This window comes from Sciurus vulgaris, assembly GCF_902686455.1.
Source record: "Sciurus vulgaris genome assembly, chromosome: 9".
Taxonomy (NCBI): Eukaryota; Metazoa; Chordata; class Mammalia; order Rodentia; family Sciuridae; genus Sciurus; species Sciurus vulgaris.
Genome location: NC_136469.1, coordinates 47,551,554 through 47,567,885, shown reverse-complemented (window position 1 = coordinate 47,567,885; position 16,332 = coordinate 47,551,554). Strand labels below are relative to the sequence as shown.

The 16,332-nt window shown below is 39.4% G+C and overlaps 1 protein-coding gene across 10 annotated transcripts in view; it reads left to right on the top strand.

Moving 5' to 3' along the window:
• Nucleotides 1-16,332, top strand: part of ALPK1 (alpha kinase 1) — a 151,141-nt gene that overhangs the window by 124,372 nt on the left and 10,437 nt on the right. For all 10 annotated transcript variants that reach the window (XM_079154631.1, XM_079154630.1, XM_079154629.1 and 7 more), the window contains 6 exons: nucleotides 5,143-5,202; nucleotides 6,470-6,556; nucleotides 7,456-7,532; nucleotides 8,386-8,481; nucleotides 9,838-9,942; nucleotides 11,076-13,203. In XM_079154631.1, coding sequence (XP_079010757.1) covers nucleotides 5,143-5,202; nucleotides 6,470-6,556; nucleotides 7,456-7,532; nucleotides 8,386-8,481; nucleotides 9,838-9,942; nucleotides 11,076-13,203 — 2,553 coding nt within the window. The remainder of the gene's footprint in view (nucleotides 1-5,142; nucleotides 5,203-6,469; nucleotides 6,557-7,455; nucleotides 7,533-8,385; nucleotides 8,482-9,837; nucleotides 9,943-11,075; nucleotides 13,204-16,332) is intronic.

Here is a 16,332-nt window from a genome sequence, read left to right as displayed (position 1 = left end):
TTGGATATAGTCCTAGGGGAAGAGATTGTCATCGTAATCCCTGTGCAGAGACAAGAGGCAGGGCCTTGGGCCCACATTAGGAGTGAAATATTTGAATAAAGCTGGAATTCCTAAAGGATTGCATAGGCCATGACAGGGGGCCCAGAGAGGAAGCAAAACAAAACAAAAAAGCCTCCTGAAATAAAGAAAAATTCCAAGTCTATGCCAAATGTCAATGTGGAGTCTGAACTTACCCTCAACGCAAGGCAAGGAATCCCCCACCAAGTAATTAAGAAAGAAAAAAAAAAAAAAAAAGGTTTAAGACTAAAATTTCTGGAGCTTACGGGAAAATCAAGTATAAACTATGCTCTGGAGAAACAGCCTCACTCTCAGGTGTGGGAATCCCGCAGGAAAATATGCTTGGCCAAAGATGACTTTATATTAAAATTTAATATTTTAATAAGAAAAAAAGGAAATGAAACATGAGAACAGCATCTTATTCAACACACAAGGAAAGTGGGCTGCAAAATGAAGGAAGGCACATATAGAACAACTTAACAGACTCATGCAGCTTTAAAAAATAGCTTATTTAAAAGACTAGAACACAACAGAAAAAGAAAATGAATCTATTAATGTGAAAAAGAACTTTCAGAATTTTCAGAAATTAAAAATACAATTGAAATCGCAAATTGAATTTATAATTGAAATTACAAATCAATGTGATTGTCAGAAAATAATGGTCATTGACAAGGAATTTGTCCATATAACTGACAAAGCATATGTGTTTATTATTATTTATTATTAGAAGATACAGAATAAAATAATTTATCTATAAAACTATGAATAGAGAGAGCTAGAAAACCCAGCATTCCCATTGGTGCAAAAAGCTTCCAGCATTTCTGGTACTGAGAAAATAAACTGCTTTGTAGGGTGGATATAATAAAATAACTCTTTAGAAAAATGAAGTTAAAAAGATATTTAAAATGCTGCTTTTAAGTATTTATTAGTAGCTTTAAATATTAGTAAATTATCTTGACAAATAATTATAAACATTTCCAAAATGCACACTATCTTTTTCATTTAATCTCATCTCAGGCCAGTAACAAAAAGGCACATGGAAGAGCTCTCTGGAGTGGTGCTTCCCGAACTCCCATGGGTCTGTGAATCCTATGGAGATGTACTGAAAGTCAGATTCTGAATCCTAGGTGTTGGGGAGGGACTGAGATTCTGCATTTCTAGCCAGCTCAAAGAGTCCAGCTATGTGCCTGCCTGCCCACTTGGTACACATGACTGGCAACAACCCTAAGATCAGCACAAGTTTCCTAGGGCCAGACTCACAGGTGTTTCAGACTCCAACTGACCTACCTGAGAAGTTGCTGCAACAGGTTTAATAGCAGGCGAGAATGTCACAGGACTGGAAATTGTATTTAAAGACAATACCGAGGTCAGGTACCATGGTGCCCACCTGTAATCCCAGCTACTCAGGAAGCTGAGGCAGCAGGATGCAAGTTCAAGGCCAGCCTCAGCAACTTAGCAAGACCCTGTCTCAAAATTTAAATATTTTTAAAAGTCCAGGAATGCAGCTCAGTGGCAGAGCACCTCTGGGTTCAATCCCCAATAACACAAAAAGTAAATAAACAAATACCTGAGACTGAAGCCCTGAGTTAAGCAAATGAGTATATAAAAGAGAAGTTAAAAAGCTCAAAGAGAATGAAAAAACTCCTAAGACTTCTAGAAGGACCAACTAGATTCAGGACTGTAGATAAACATAAATCTTTACATTAAGGGGAAAAAACTCACATTTAGAAAAAATCTACCTAAACACTGTGGTAAAACTACAGAAAATCAAACAATAAGAAAATCTTAAAGGAAACAGAAAAAAAATTATTAACATAGGAAATATATTTACACTGACAAAAAGCATTTTGTCAATAACAATCAGAAAGTAATAGAATCTACATAAAATTAAGAGGAAATGACTTTTGATCCAGAATTTTTTTGAGAATCTCTATCTCTTTGTTGAAATGATCTTTTGCTTCCTGCAGGTGCTCTTTCAGCTTATTGGTATTACCATTCATTGCCTGCATTTGCTCTCTTATCTCATCCTTTGCTTCACGAATCATCTTAATCATGTATAATCTGAAGTCCTTTTCTGACATTTCTTCTAACATACTGTCATTGGATTCTATTACTATAGAATCTAGATTTGTTTGGATCATTATCTTACCTTGTTTTTTCATGTTGTTCATGTATCTTCCCCTCTAGCAGTGCAGATCTGGGTATTGCAGATTTCCCCCTATAGGTTTATGGTGGCCCTATAGGTTTCCAAAACCCTTTCTTTAAGGGGAGATCAATATTAGCAGTGCCCAAATCAGACACTATGCAATCCTAGACCAAATATCCCCTATGGGGACAATAACAAAATTGTCATAGTAAACAAAATGAGTTCAAATGTTATCTTCGGTAAAACAAACAGGTTTGAAATAAGGTCTGCAGTTTCTAATGGAGGACAAAGAGGATGCAGAGGGATGTAGAATGTGGCTGTTATGGGATAAGAAAAGAATATACAGAAGTTCTAGAAAATAGAAAAGGTGAGAGTGTAATCAAAAGAAATCGGATGTTAGCATGCCAAAAAGGGAGAAAGAGACTCTGAGGGAACAGGTAAACAAAAGGAAAAGAAAGCAAGAAAAGTAAAGAAATAAAAACTTAATTTTTTTAAAAAAGGAGAAAAAAGAAAATCTACTGTATAACAGTCATATACTAATGAAACCTCCCAGTGTTCAGTAGCCTGATGCATGAGAGGTACCTGACAATGAGCTTCAAGCCTCCAGCAGGCGTCGCAGGATGGGATTTGCCCCACCCAAAGATCGGAGCTCCTGCTTCCAGGATTATCCAAGATGGCCGCTCTGGCTTTGAAATGTGTTGGCAAATGGGGAGCTGCAGCTCAGGGGTGGATGTGGTCAGCTGGAGGTCCTGTAGATGGGGTGCAGTTGGTCCGGCAGGGGTCCTGGAGGTCCGGTGTGTTTGGTGTAGTTGTGGGATCCTGGAGGCCAGGTGTAATCAGTCGGTCTGGGTTCCCAGTGATAGGGTGCAGTCAGTTGGTCTGGGGGTCCTGGCAGCAGGGAGCAGTCAGTTGATGTGAGGGCCCCAGAGGTAGGGAGTGATCCGTCGGGCTGAGGGATCCTGGAGACAGGGCTCAGTCAGTCCGGCCAGGGGTCCTACGGGGCCTGGCTGTTGTCTCAAAATGGTGGCAGCCACGTGTAATCAAACCTGCAGGTATTGTAACAGTGAACTTCCAGGCCACAGCAGGCAGCTGGTTCTTCACTGGCGGTCTGTGGTGAATCTCGAATTTTTTAACATATATATTTTTTGTTGTTGATGGACTTTTACTTTATCTATTTAAATGCGGTGCTGAGAATCGAACCCAGTGCCTCACACATGCTAGGCAAGAGCTCTGCCAGTGAACCACAACCCCAGGCCTCAATGTAGAATTTTATACCCAGCAAAAACATCAATCAAAAGTGAACATAATGGGGCTGGAGATATATCTCAGTTGGTAGAGTGCTTGCCTCACATGCACAAGGCCCTGGGTTTAATCCCCAGCACTGCCGAGAAAAAAAAAAAAAAAAGTGAAGATAAAATAGACTTTTTCATACACATTAGGCATGTTTTAGGTACTCATTACTAATACAGCAAAAAAAAAAAAAAAAAATAGACTTTTTCAGAAAATCACTGAAAATATTTATTACTCTCAGAGACCTTGTGCTCTCTCTTGCTCTCTGACAGACACACACACACACGCACACACACACACAAATAAAGGATGCATTTTCCTAAATTAAACCCAGAAGATGGACCTAAATGCACAGATTAAACAAAACATATGTGTCTCTTCTGCCATATGCATTGATTAAGAAAGGTCACAGGGCCTGTTCATGTTTAAGCACAGAGGAAGTAAAGTCTAGATTCCATTTCTTTTTTTTTTTTTTTTTTTTTTTTGATGTTTACCCAAATTTTTACTTACTCTGACTATAATTCTCCCTCACATGCTATGTAGGTTACAGGACAAAAAGTAAACTCAGCAATTTATTGAATCTAGTTTTCTAGACCTATTTAGATTCCATTTCTTAACAGAGGAATGGCAAGGTCAAGTTGCAAAAGAGCTTGTGGATACAGGCTATTGTTGTGACCTTTGGAAATACAATCTGCTCCAGCCAGGATGTATGTCTGTGTGTGCAACTTGAAGTAGTGTGGTCAGGAACAACCCTAGGAAACAGTGACATTTGTTCAAAGACCTAAAGAAGGAACACCTTGGAAATATTTGGGATAATGGCATTCCAGGCCAAAACAATTTTAAGTATGAAGACGTGATGAGAAGACAAGCCCGGCTGGTTCCAGGGACAGTAAGGAGTAGTACTAAAGTAGAGGGAATGAGAGGCAGGGAAAGAAGCCACAGGGGCCAGATCACGTGGGGTTTAGAGCCACTGGGAAGAAAGGAGGGTTTCCTACCTATGGAAAACAGTTGTTCATAGACAAGGCCCTCTCTATGTGGTGGCAACCAAAATAAGTCAAAAGTTTTTAAAATTCCCAGACCTCCCCACTCCTGCTCCAAAGTCCCTTTGTGATAATTCTGTAAATAATCCTGTTCACAAGCAATTCTATCACATCTCTTCAGACACAGCTTTCACAGAGAGAAGGCACACACTTTTACAAAGGTTTGCTTCTACTACTTAAGCCCTGCTCTATAAGAATGTATATATATGTCTACATATACATATATATGTACATATATATGTATATATATGAACTATTCCATATATGTAACAACATCTCTCTATATGTGTGCATCAATATGTAGTGTATATGAAATGACAGTTAAATTTTTACATATGTATACTCATAACATACGTACATACATAATACATACATTCACTGTATATATATATGATCTAATTACCATTTTACATAGTCTACAATCTCCTATCTTACCAACCTCTGAAAACTTCAGTTTTCTTTTTCAGTTTTATATATGATACAGTCATTATTTTTAAATTTTAAAATATAATATTTTGCAGAAAGGTGATGGTCCCTGTTACAATGTATTTGTAGTATTTAAGTACATGTTCAAAACTAACTATGTGGCATTTGGTTGCTTCTTTTCAGGGAAACTTTTAAAAGCAGAGTACATCCTGAGCAGTCTAATAAGCAACAATGGAGCAACAGGTACGTACTGTCACATTCCACAATGACTCTTACCATCAGACCCTAATAGAGTTCTAGTTTAATAACAACTTAATGATCTTACTGATTGAGTCCAGGGGAGCTTAACCACTGAGCCACATTCCTGATCTTTTTTTGTTTTTTATTTTGAGACAGGGTCTTGCCAAGTTGTTAGGGCCTTGCTAAGTTAGTGAGACTGTCTTTAAACTTGGGATTCTCCGGCCTCAGACTCCCTAGTTGCTGGGATTACAGGCATGCATCATGGTGCCTGGTCTGACTATTTTTGACAATGGACAGCTTTCAGACCCCATCCATCTCCACCCCCTTTTGCCCCAAACTGGAGAAGCTGATTTTTTTTTTTTTAAAGGGCTACTCATCCACATACCATAGTCCAACTTGTCCAAACCTTAGCTGTGTCCCCACACCATGATCACAGTAAAAACCAAAGCCACTACCACTCCCTCTGCTCAAGCCAAATGGACCAGCTTGAGGGCCATCCCTGCGATCCCTTGAAAGTCACATTATATGAGTCATAAATCTTTTTGTATCCTCTCGGTGTGTGTGTGAAGTCTTCAGTCTCAATATCCAACCCAATTTGGGGCTACTAGAATTGGACCCTGCCCTCTGGGAGACAGCCACAAGACTGTGGGTTAATAGTGTGGGTAAATTAACCTGGGGAGTGCTTTGAGGTGATTGCATTGAAGGTTAGACCTGAAGGAGGAGGAGAAGCAGGACTCTTAAGGTGCCAGAGAATAAAGGATCCCAGTCAGGGGTACAGTAAGTGCAGAGGCTGCGAAGCAAGAGACCACCACCATTGTAAGGAGCACAGATGACACCATCAGAGGGAGCACAGTTATTAAGAGGGACAGTTGGAGACCAGACAGAAGCCAGTTCCTGCGAAGCCTTGCAGTTTGGACTTATTCTAGAGACAACACTCTCTCAAATCTGTATCACAAGTGCCCATGAAGGCTTCTGGGAACATATGTTTATTTAGCCAAGCACTATAACGCATGCCTGTAATCCCAGCAATTTGGGAGGCTGAGGTGGGAGGATCATAAATTCAAGACCAGCCTCAACAACTTAGGAAAACTCTAAGCAACTTAGTGAAATCCTGTCTCAAAATAAAAAAATAAAAAGGGCTAGGGATGTGGCTCAATGGCAAAGTGCTCTTGGGTTCAATTCCCAGTACCAAAAAGAAAGAAAATAGGTTTATTTGAGCAGGTCATTTTCTTAACAAACCCAGGAAATTTTTTTCCTTCTTTTATTTTAGGTACCTGGATGTACAGAAATGAAAGTGATAAGATCCTGGTGCAGTCAGTCTGTATACAGATCAGAGGACAAATTCTGCAAAAGCTAGGTACTGGCACTCCTCTCAAGGCTAATTTACAAAATCTGGCTACAAGATTTTTCTGAGGAATTTTCCTATTGGATATGGCTAAAATTGTTGATTCCTACTTCCTAGTGTCTTCACTGAAAAAAGAATGACATTTAAGATCTCCGGAGCTGAGCTGGTTGTGGTGGTGCGTGCCTGTAGTCCCAGTTACTTTAGCTGAGGCCGGAGGGTTGTTTGAACCTAAGAATTCTAGACCAGCCTGGACAGTATAGCAAGACTCCCATCTGAAAAATAAATAAATAAAAACAACAACAACAAAAGAACTCACAAAGATCCTGAAAGTATTAGAAATATTAATAAAATAAAATATTTTTTATTGATTTTGTTAGAGAAATTTACAGTTGTATATTATGGCTGTTAATGACCAACTTCTCAGTGTTATTCCTAGCCTCTGACTCATTTCAGCAGGACTTTGTATGCTGTATGTCATCTCATACCAGCTATAACACCTAATTTGTTTAGTCGTTCGGGTATTCATGAATTTTTTCAAGCAAAGTTTATGGACCCTAATTATATTTTAAAAGTGCAATTTTAAAGTTAAAAATTTGAAAAAAATTTAACAGAAGATAGTAATTATTATTCTTGTAAGTAATGGAAATAACTATATGTAATATATTATGAATATTAATGTTATATTCAAAATATATAATAATTCTTGCTTTTCCTAAGTAAGAAAATGGGAAAAATTTTCTATATTAAACCAACTAGAAAAAACAAATTGTTGTGTCAATCTCATCTAGCCCTGAATTTTCCCAACAGAACCTAAGGAATCTTCTTTCTGTATTGGTTTTCAAAGGTATCTTCTAATACCAGAGCACAGGTATGAACCATTTCTCCCCTGTTCTGCCCTTTTTCTTTTTCAGGCATGTGGTATGAAGCAGCAGAGCTAATTTGGGCCTCCATCGTAGGATATGTGACACTTCCTCAGCCAGATAAGAAGGTCATTTGTCTCATGCTTCTTTTTCTTCCTTCCCTTATTTGTCTTTGGATGATTATCTCCTTGTGATGCAATTAGCATCCATTTAGCAGTTCCATCTGCTATTTGTATATATTCTGTTTGAGCACAGGACCAGAAAATATAGTAACTTCCATCTGTGTCTTGCTCCATCCTTGCTCACAGTGAGCTCTTGGCATATATTTAGTGTCTCTATAATAATTTGTAACTGTCTATTTATTTATTTCTCTCTGCTGGTCCATTCATCTGTTATTGTGTATTTAGCCTTTACCTGATTCCATAGCAAAGTTCACATGCCCAAGTTGCTTATATGTAGAATCATTTTCTTTGAGTTGAGAGGGCACAGACCTCAATGAATTGTTTATATAGCATCTTTAAGAAGTTGAGAAACAATTCTCCTATTTGACCTTTTCATTCTCTGTAATTTTGGGGGAATATTCTCATTATCTGAAGCCTCAGGTTATTTATTGCATTTCTCTGAGCTGGGTCAGTAGTGTTGTTGCCTATGCTTTTACAACACGGCTAGGCTGTGAAGTAAGATCTCTTTCTTGGGCCAATTATTCAGGCCAGCAGTATACAAGTATGAATAATCTAGCGAAACCCAGCTAAAAGTAATTGTATTTACAATCAGTTCCTGTGCCTCAAGAGGTGATGATCTTTCAAACCTGGTGACATTCAGTTCAAAAGTGTCTCCAAGGGCATAGTAATAATAATGATTATTATTAAAATAAATAGACAGAGGTTCATGTGGAGGGATAATCATGGTCTATAGACCTTGAGATAAGAGCAGTAATCCGCCCTGAATTCTTAGCCTGATTTGTTTGTGATTTCCTTACAGGGCATTTCCACATCACTTGGAATACTGGCAGACATCTTTGTTTCCATGAGCAGAAAAGATTATGAAAGGTTTAAAAACAATCCACAGATTAATTTGGTAATTATTAGTTGCCAAAAACATAGTTCAGACTGGCACTGCCTAGGCACTGTCAATGTTATTCTTGATGTTGTTTAGTCAAGCACTTTCTGAGGAGAATGAGGGTCAGGGAGCAGAGAATCTTCTCTTACGTTAGTGGGAGAAGTCCTGGGGACAGGTCTGATGGTGTCCTGCTCAGCTTTATTATCCCAGCACCTAGCACAGAATCAGAAAACACAAGGTACTAAACATGCTTTAGTGAATGAATAGAATGAATATCACCAAGTGATTTTTGAGTCCTATTTATTTCCTTTCAAATTATCACAAAATTCAGTTTCTAAACTTGGGTCATCTTAATGATAAAGGTGTAATAATTTTAAAACCCATCATTATCCGTTCAAATCAGATCACCCACCTGTCATTTATTCCAGGCTCTTATCATTAATAATAATGATTACTAATATTTACATATCACCTTGCAACTCAAAAAAATGTGTATAGCCACATAAACCCTATGAAGTAAATAGAGCACAGTGTATCATTCCCATTTTTAAAGAAAAATACACAGGTTCTGAAAGTCTAAGTAACATCTACAGTTTACACAACCCGTAAGAAAACTGAGAGCAGAGTTCAGGTCTCTGTCATCTGGGGCATTGGTGTTGACATTGAACTTCTCTCTGGGCAGCACTGAAATGAAGATTTTTATAATTCTTATCTATATTGCCATTTGTATTAAACACCCAAAATGACTATTTAAAACTGCAAGTTCCCTTCCCAATCCAGACCTCCGTAACCCCTTCTCTACTTGGTTTTCCTTTAGAACTCTTACCATCGTCTCAGATACTAGGTATTTTATTTGCTTTTTGTGTTGACCAATCCCTCCTCTCAGTAGAAAGTAAACTTACAGCAGGCTCACTGTTCTATGCTTCCCTGAGTCTAGAACAATATCTGGCCCATGCAGTTATTCAATACAAGTTTCTAGAATGAATGAATGAATCCTCATTGCTGAGAGGACTCATTACCAAGAACAATGCAAAAGACCTCAATTAACCTGGTTGCAAAATAGAAAGAGTCCCTGCAAATGAAGAACTGCCACCAATTTAAGGGCATTTGATTCACTTGCATAGACAGGCATTATAACTTTTTTCACATACTAGGCCCTCTCTGGAGTGTGGGTGGAGGATGGAGAGTGTGTGGTCCTGGGGGAAAGGATAATCAACACCCTGGAGTCTTTAAACCCACTTACTCTTTCTTGGCACTGTTCTAAAAGGTTTGTCATGAGAAGCAAGGGGCCCTCAGAATCCTAAAAGAAAAAGGAATTTCATCACCTGCTTTTGCTGATGGATAAAGCTCACTTTGCCTCCTGTGTTCTTGCAGGGCTTGCTCAAGGAGTTTGACCACCATTTGTTGTCAGCTGCAGAAGCCTGCAAACTAGCAGCTGCCTTCAGTGCCTACACACCCTTGTTTGTGCTCACAGCTGTGGTAAATAAGTGCAGTCCCTCCTGGTTCCATTCCCTTGGCTGCTCCCCTCTGCAACCCATGGGAGGGAAAGGGGTAGGCTTAAAGTAGGCAGTCTGCCTCATTGTTGGCAACTGTGATGAGACTTGCCATGGGAAAAAGTGCTCAGGCAGAATGGCCACATCCTGGTGGAGGCTAAATTATTCCAGCCCAAGCATATAATGTTTTCTGTTCTCAATAGCAGTTCCCAAGCATGACAGCACATGAGACTCACCCAAGGAGGCTTTTCTCAAAATACATACTCCTGGGCTCTATCTTAGGTCCATTAAATACAAATCTCTGGGATTGGTGTCCAGAAATCTTTCACTTTGAAGTACAATTGGTCTTCCATGTCTGTAGCTTCCAAATCTGCAGATTCAATCTTGGATCAAAAGTATTTAGCGGGGTAAAAAGTTGAATCCATACTGAACACATACAAACTTTTGTGTTCTTGCCATTATTCCCTAAACAATGCAGCATAGCAACTATTTATGTAGCATTTACCCTATATTAGGAAGTCTAAATGACCTAGAGATGATTTAAAGTATTTGGGAGGATGTACACAGACTATACAAATAGTATGTCATTTTATGTAAGGGACTTGAGAATACACAGATTTTGGTCTCCATATGGGGTCCTGAAACCAATGCCACACTGATACTGAGGGATGACTTTATTGCAAAAGTAATTCTAATGCACAAATGGATTTGAAAACCTCTATTGTTTGGGCTATTATTAAGTGAATGATGTGTTAAAACAATCTTATTGTGTAGAGAAACTGTATATCTATATTCCATGTATAAACTGCTAAAACAACAGCAATGGCCATACTTCTGCCATCTTTAATCAAAAAGTATCAGGGCTACAGTAGGATAGCCTTTAAAGCTAATTTCGTATGCTTTCATACCAGCTAATCCCTTACCCCCCAGTTCCTTCTTCTGATTCACCAAAAAGACCTCAGTCTTTAACTCAAGGTGTGCATTTCCCTTAGAAGATGCATGGCATCTATTTATTGTCCCATAATATTTCAAATTATTTTCTTCTAGGAGAGAAAGTTTGTCCTGATTCTCTTCCAGTTTCTAATTCAATACCTGATTCTGTGTTTGTATTTTCCTCAGAATATCCGTGGCACATGCTTATTGTCATATAGTAGTTCTAATGACTGTCCTCCAGGAATGAAAAGCTTGTATCTGTGTGAAGCCAAAGAGGCCTTTGAGATTGGCCTTCTCACCAAAAGAGATGATCAGGTAGTTACTGGAAAACAGGAACTTCACAGCCTCATCAAAGCTGCTTTCGGTCTCACCACAGTGCACCGAAGACTCCAAGGGGAGACAGACGCAGTCTGTGCAGCGAGTCAGCTCTGTAATGAAGCTATGGAGAAGCTGTACACTTTCAGTACTTCTTCCAGAAGTCAGAACAGAGAATCTCTGTCTCGAGAAATCATGTCTGTTATCACCCAGGTGAAAGATCATTTACAGATTCAGAGCTTCTCTAATTTAGATGACAGATCTTATGTCCCAGAGAGTTTCCAGTACAGATTGGGTAAACCTATCTTGCATGGACAAGTGGATTTCCATAAAGTCCTTGAAACCTATTCACAGCACCATACCTCCGTGTGTGAGGTTTTTGAGAACATTTGTGGAAACAACAAAAATAAGCAAAAAGACATAAAAACGGGAATCTGTATCACTGCTTTAAAAACAGAAACAAAAACCACAGATACTATGACCACTACTCAGGACAAACCATGCTCTCAAAAAGGCAGGGGAATATCTTCCAGTCAATTAGTTAAGAACAGTCAGGGGAAACTCAGAAGGAGAAACTGGACCCATTCCAAGGCATTCCGAGTCTCCCTGGATCAAGATGTGGAGACTGAGACTGAGCCACCTGACCACAGCAATGTGGGGGGAGATGTCTGCAACAAGTCTCTGAGTGACAGCCAGAGCTCCAGTAGTTGGAGCAAGTTCTCAGGGCTTAGTTCTTCCTCAAGCTGGGAGGAAGTGAACTATCCTATTGATGCCAGATCAGCTAGAAAAGAATCTAGCAAAGAACATCTTGTGGACACCCAGTGTTCCACTGCCCTGTCTGAGGAGCTGGAGAACAATAGGGATCACAAAGCTCTGCAATCATTTTCTTCAGAGCTTCACAGTCTCTCTCCCCAGATATCCCAGGACAACAGTTCAGAGCCTTCTCAAAGTCAACCACACAAACACATGCCCTTAACAACCTTCTGTCCTCATAACACAACCAACACTTGCTTGGTCTTTGATGCAGGGCTCTGTGAAGGAGCTCCAGAAGGTATCCAGGAAATACAAAATGTAAGACCTGAAAATACTTCTGCTCACTTCCAACCCTCATGTAGTTCTGCTTCTTGGTCTTCTTGTTCTGGAAGGTTCAAGGACATGACCACATGTCCTTCAATCCAAGAAGAAGATGACTTTGAGATCATTGATGATTTTCCAGAAACCAACTGTGACATCAATGACAGACCGGGGGAAAAGAAGGGAAAAGAACTCAATGAAAACTATGCAGGCCATGTATTTCAAGAGAGCTTCTTCTGGGTGGACCCAGAAGGAGAAACAGAGGAAAGCATGAACGATGTGCCTTTAGACTCTCATGTAGTCACGGGCAGTTCTCAGAGCAACAGTTCCATGTTGGCATGTAACTCTTTCACTCATCAGCCTGTTCAACATCCTGACTCAGGAAAGACCAGCGGTGGCTCAGTCAGAAAGCAGGGCATTGACCCTGATGCCCCTACAGAGGATGAGGAGAGCCACCTCTTTGACAGCACAGATGTCGGTTCATCAAGTGGATGTGGCTCTCCTAGACCGTGGATCCTGGGGCAGCCACCTGGTCAGAGAATGGAGACCCCCAAACCATCTGTTAGCAGTAACATTCCCTTCCCTGTCCTCAGTGAGGATTGTGCCACCACAGAAGAAGGAAATGAACCTGAACACTTGTTAAACTGCAGCCAGAGCTCCAGCTCGTCACTTGCATGGTGGTTGAAGTCACCTGCATTTTCCAGTGGTTCTTCTGAGGGGGAAAACTTACAGTCTTCTCTGAATTCCAGCGGAAGTTTTTCTTCTGTCTCATCACCAGGAAAGATGAGGAAAGAAGTCCTTGAGGCTCGCACACTGCAACCCGATGACTTCGACAAACTCTTGGCAGGAGTGAGGCATGATTGGCTGTTTCAGAGACTGGAGAATACAGGTGTTTTTAAGCCCAGTCAACTCCAACGAGCTCATAGTAAGTGCTGCCCTTTCAGTCTGTACAGATGCCAGAACCATCTACTTCTGGGGTCCTCTGAAAACTTTGCTCATGACAAATGTGTTATTCTTTATTGTATTTTGTGAGTTCACAGAGAAATGTAAATTGCAGTGGCCTCCTTCACCCTTTGTGTGATGGACCTTAATGGTGACCAATAGAGATTCACTCAAGCCTATCTCACATATGGGAGATTTGCTATAAGGACATTCGGGACAGAAAGGGAGACAGACAGGATTTTCAGAGGATTTACATAGCTATCATTCGGGATTTAAAACAGCTCCGGATAACTGATTATTCACTCAGCCTCTATCTGCTCCTTCACTTCTCTTTACCAACCAGCTGATTTCTCTCCAATTTTCCTCATTCAAATTCAAGGAGAAGGAGGCTGAGTCAGAAGTATCAGAAGTTCAAAGCTAGCCTCAGCAACTTAGTGAGGCCCTAAGAAACTTAGCGAGACCCCTTCTCAAAATAAAAAGGACTGGAAATGTGACTTAATGGTTAATCACCCCTGGGTTCAATCCTGATACTAAAAAAAAAAAAAAAAAAACCTAAAAAAATATATCAAGGAGAAGAGTCTGACTTAGTTAAATATCATCTTTCATCTTTCTTATGGACACAGATTTTCACACCTGTCTATCTAAGCATGTTTTTGCCAGCCAAAAGATTAATTAGGTGCCCTTTCTCTCAGTCTGTTTGGGCTGCTATAACAAAATCCGTAAACAAAGGAGCTTATAAACAACAGAATTTTATTTCTCATAATTCTGGATGCTTGGGAATTCACAATGTCCTCACAGGGTAGGAGGGTCAAGGAGCCTCATTTACAAGTTCACAACCCCCTGGCTTAATCACATCCCAAAGCATGAAGTTTCTTCTTTCAAACAAGAGAAATGTACTGTATAATGATGTTCCAATATACAAAAGAATCGTTTGAATGAGGATTTTCCCTACTACTGTGAGATGCTGCAATTTCAGAATCACATTTCTTCAAGTTAGGTAATTGCCTTATTGTTATTTTATTTCCTCATTTCACTTTGCCTTTATATTTTACAATATACTTAATACATGGATTCAATATAGCATATTTCAGATGTACAGAACTGACAGTTATAAAGCAAAATTGTATGTAGCATACACCCAGGCCCTCCCACCCAAATACTAGAATGTTGTTAAGGTCAATTCATTTGACCTTAACCTGCCTGTGTTTCTGTCTGTCCCCATTTATTGATCCTCCTGTGGAAATATATGAGCTGAATTTTGGATTGTCACTGTTACCTTTTTTAACAGTACAGTTTTATATGCCTGCTCAGGCAATATACTCTGGTTTTGCTTACCTTTGAGCTCAATGATATCAGTACCATACTTCAAGTAATGTCATAAAAATTGTTTTTTCCATTAACATTTTGAGATTCATTCTTACTGCAAGGTATAGCTGTAGATTATTCACTTTCGTTACAGAATATCACTTAGAGTAAATATACCTGATTTATGAATCCATTCTCCATAGACAGGTGTTTCACTTTTTCTAATTACAAACTATTAAAATGTTACTATGAATGTTCTTGCACATTCCTGCATACACCAAGGCACAAGACATTGTTGAACATGACAAGGAGTTGAAAGCTAGATCACAAGGTCTGCAAACATTTATGTCAACGAGGTGCAACTGTTTTCTACAAGAGTGGTGACTTGCACAATGTGTGAGTTCCACAGATCTTCTCTAACCCCTCCTATGATCAGGCCCAATTTTTGCAAATCATATGGATATACAATGGAATTAAGACTGTGTTCTTAATTCATACATGCCTAGTCAGTAATGCCAGGAACATCTTCCAATTTGTTTATAATCCCCATGCAAAATGCTTTTTTAAGTTTCTTCTGTGTTTTCAAAATAAAAACTGTATAACTAATCTTTTGGCAGTTATTTGTCTTCTCAAGTTCTGGCCGGTCTCTTCACTTAACTTACTTGCTTAACGTAAGTCCTCAGTTTGGTTGAGTTGATTTAATCATCTTTTAGGATTAGTGCTTTCTGTCTCAAGAGATTTGTTCCTGCTTTATGAGATTTTTCAACTTCTGCTGTCTGTACTTTTTTATTATTTTTGTGTGTCAATTTATGGGCAAAAATCACCATGGAGGAAAGAAGACCCAAAGTTGCAAAAACATAAGTTGTACATGCCCTCCTTTCTTCTTCCCTCAATTGATCACCCTCCACCAGCGTGGACAAGCATGTCACCCTCTGTTTCCATCCCAGCTTCTCACTGGGTCCCAAACCCTGCACACCATCTCCACTAGCCCAGAGGCATGCCCTGCCAGATCTGTTGGTTCATCTTAAATATCTTCTCTCCCAAGTTTTCCATTCTTTTCTGCCCTATCACAACATAGACACACAGGAGATCTTCGTTACTGAATTTTATTTAAAATTTTTTTATTTTTATAGACTGCATTTTGATTCATTATACACAAATGGGGTACATCTTTTCATTTCTATGGTTGTGCATGATGTAGATTCATACCATTCGTGTAATCATACATGTATATAGGGTAATGATGTCTGTCTCAGTTCACCATTTTTCATACCCATGCCCCCTCCTCCCTCTCATTTCCCTCTACATAATCTAAAGTTCCTCCATTCTTCTCTCACCCTCCATCTCCCCACCTCCATTATATATCATCATCCACTTATCAGGGAAATCATTTGGCCTTTTGTTTTTTGGGATTAGCGTGATATTCTCCAATTCCATCCATTTAACTGAAAATGCTATAATGTTAGTATTCTTTATGGCTGAATAATATTCCATTGTGTATATATACTACAGTTTCTTTTTCCATTCATCTGTTGAAGGGCATCTAGGTTGGTTCCACAATCTAGCTATTGTGAATTGAGCTGCTATAAATATTGATGTGACTGTGTTACTGTAGTATGTGAATTTTAAGTCCTTTGGGTATAAACGGAGGAGTGGGATAACTGGGTCAAAAGGTGGTTCCATTCCAAGTTTTCTGAGGAATCTCCACACTGCTTTCCAGAATGGCTATACCAATTTGCAACTCTACCAGCAATGTAGAAGTGGGCCTTTTTCTCCACATTTGTGCCCACATCTATTATTGTCTGTG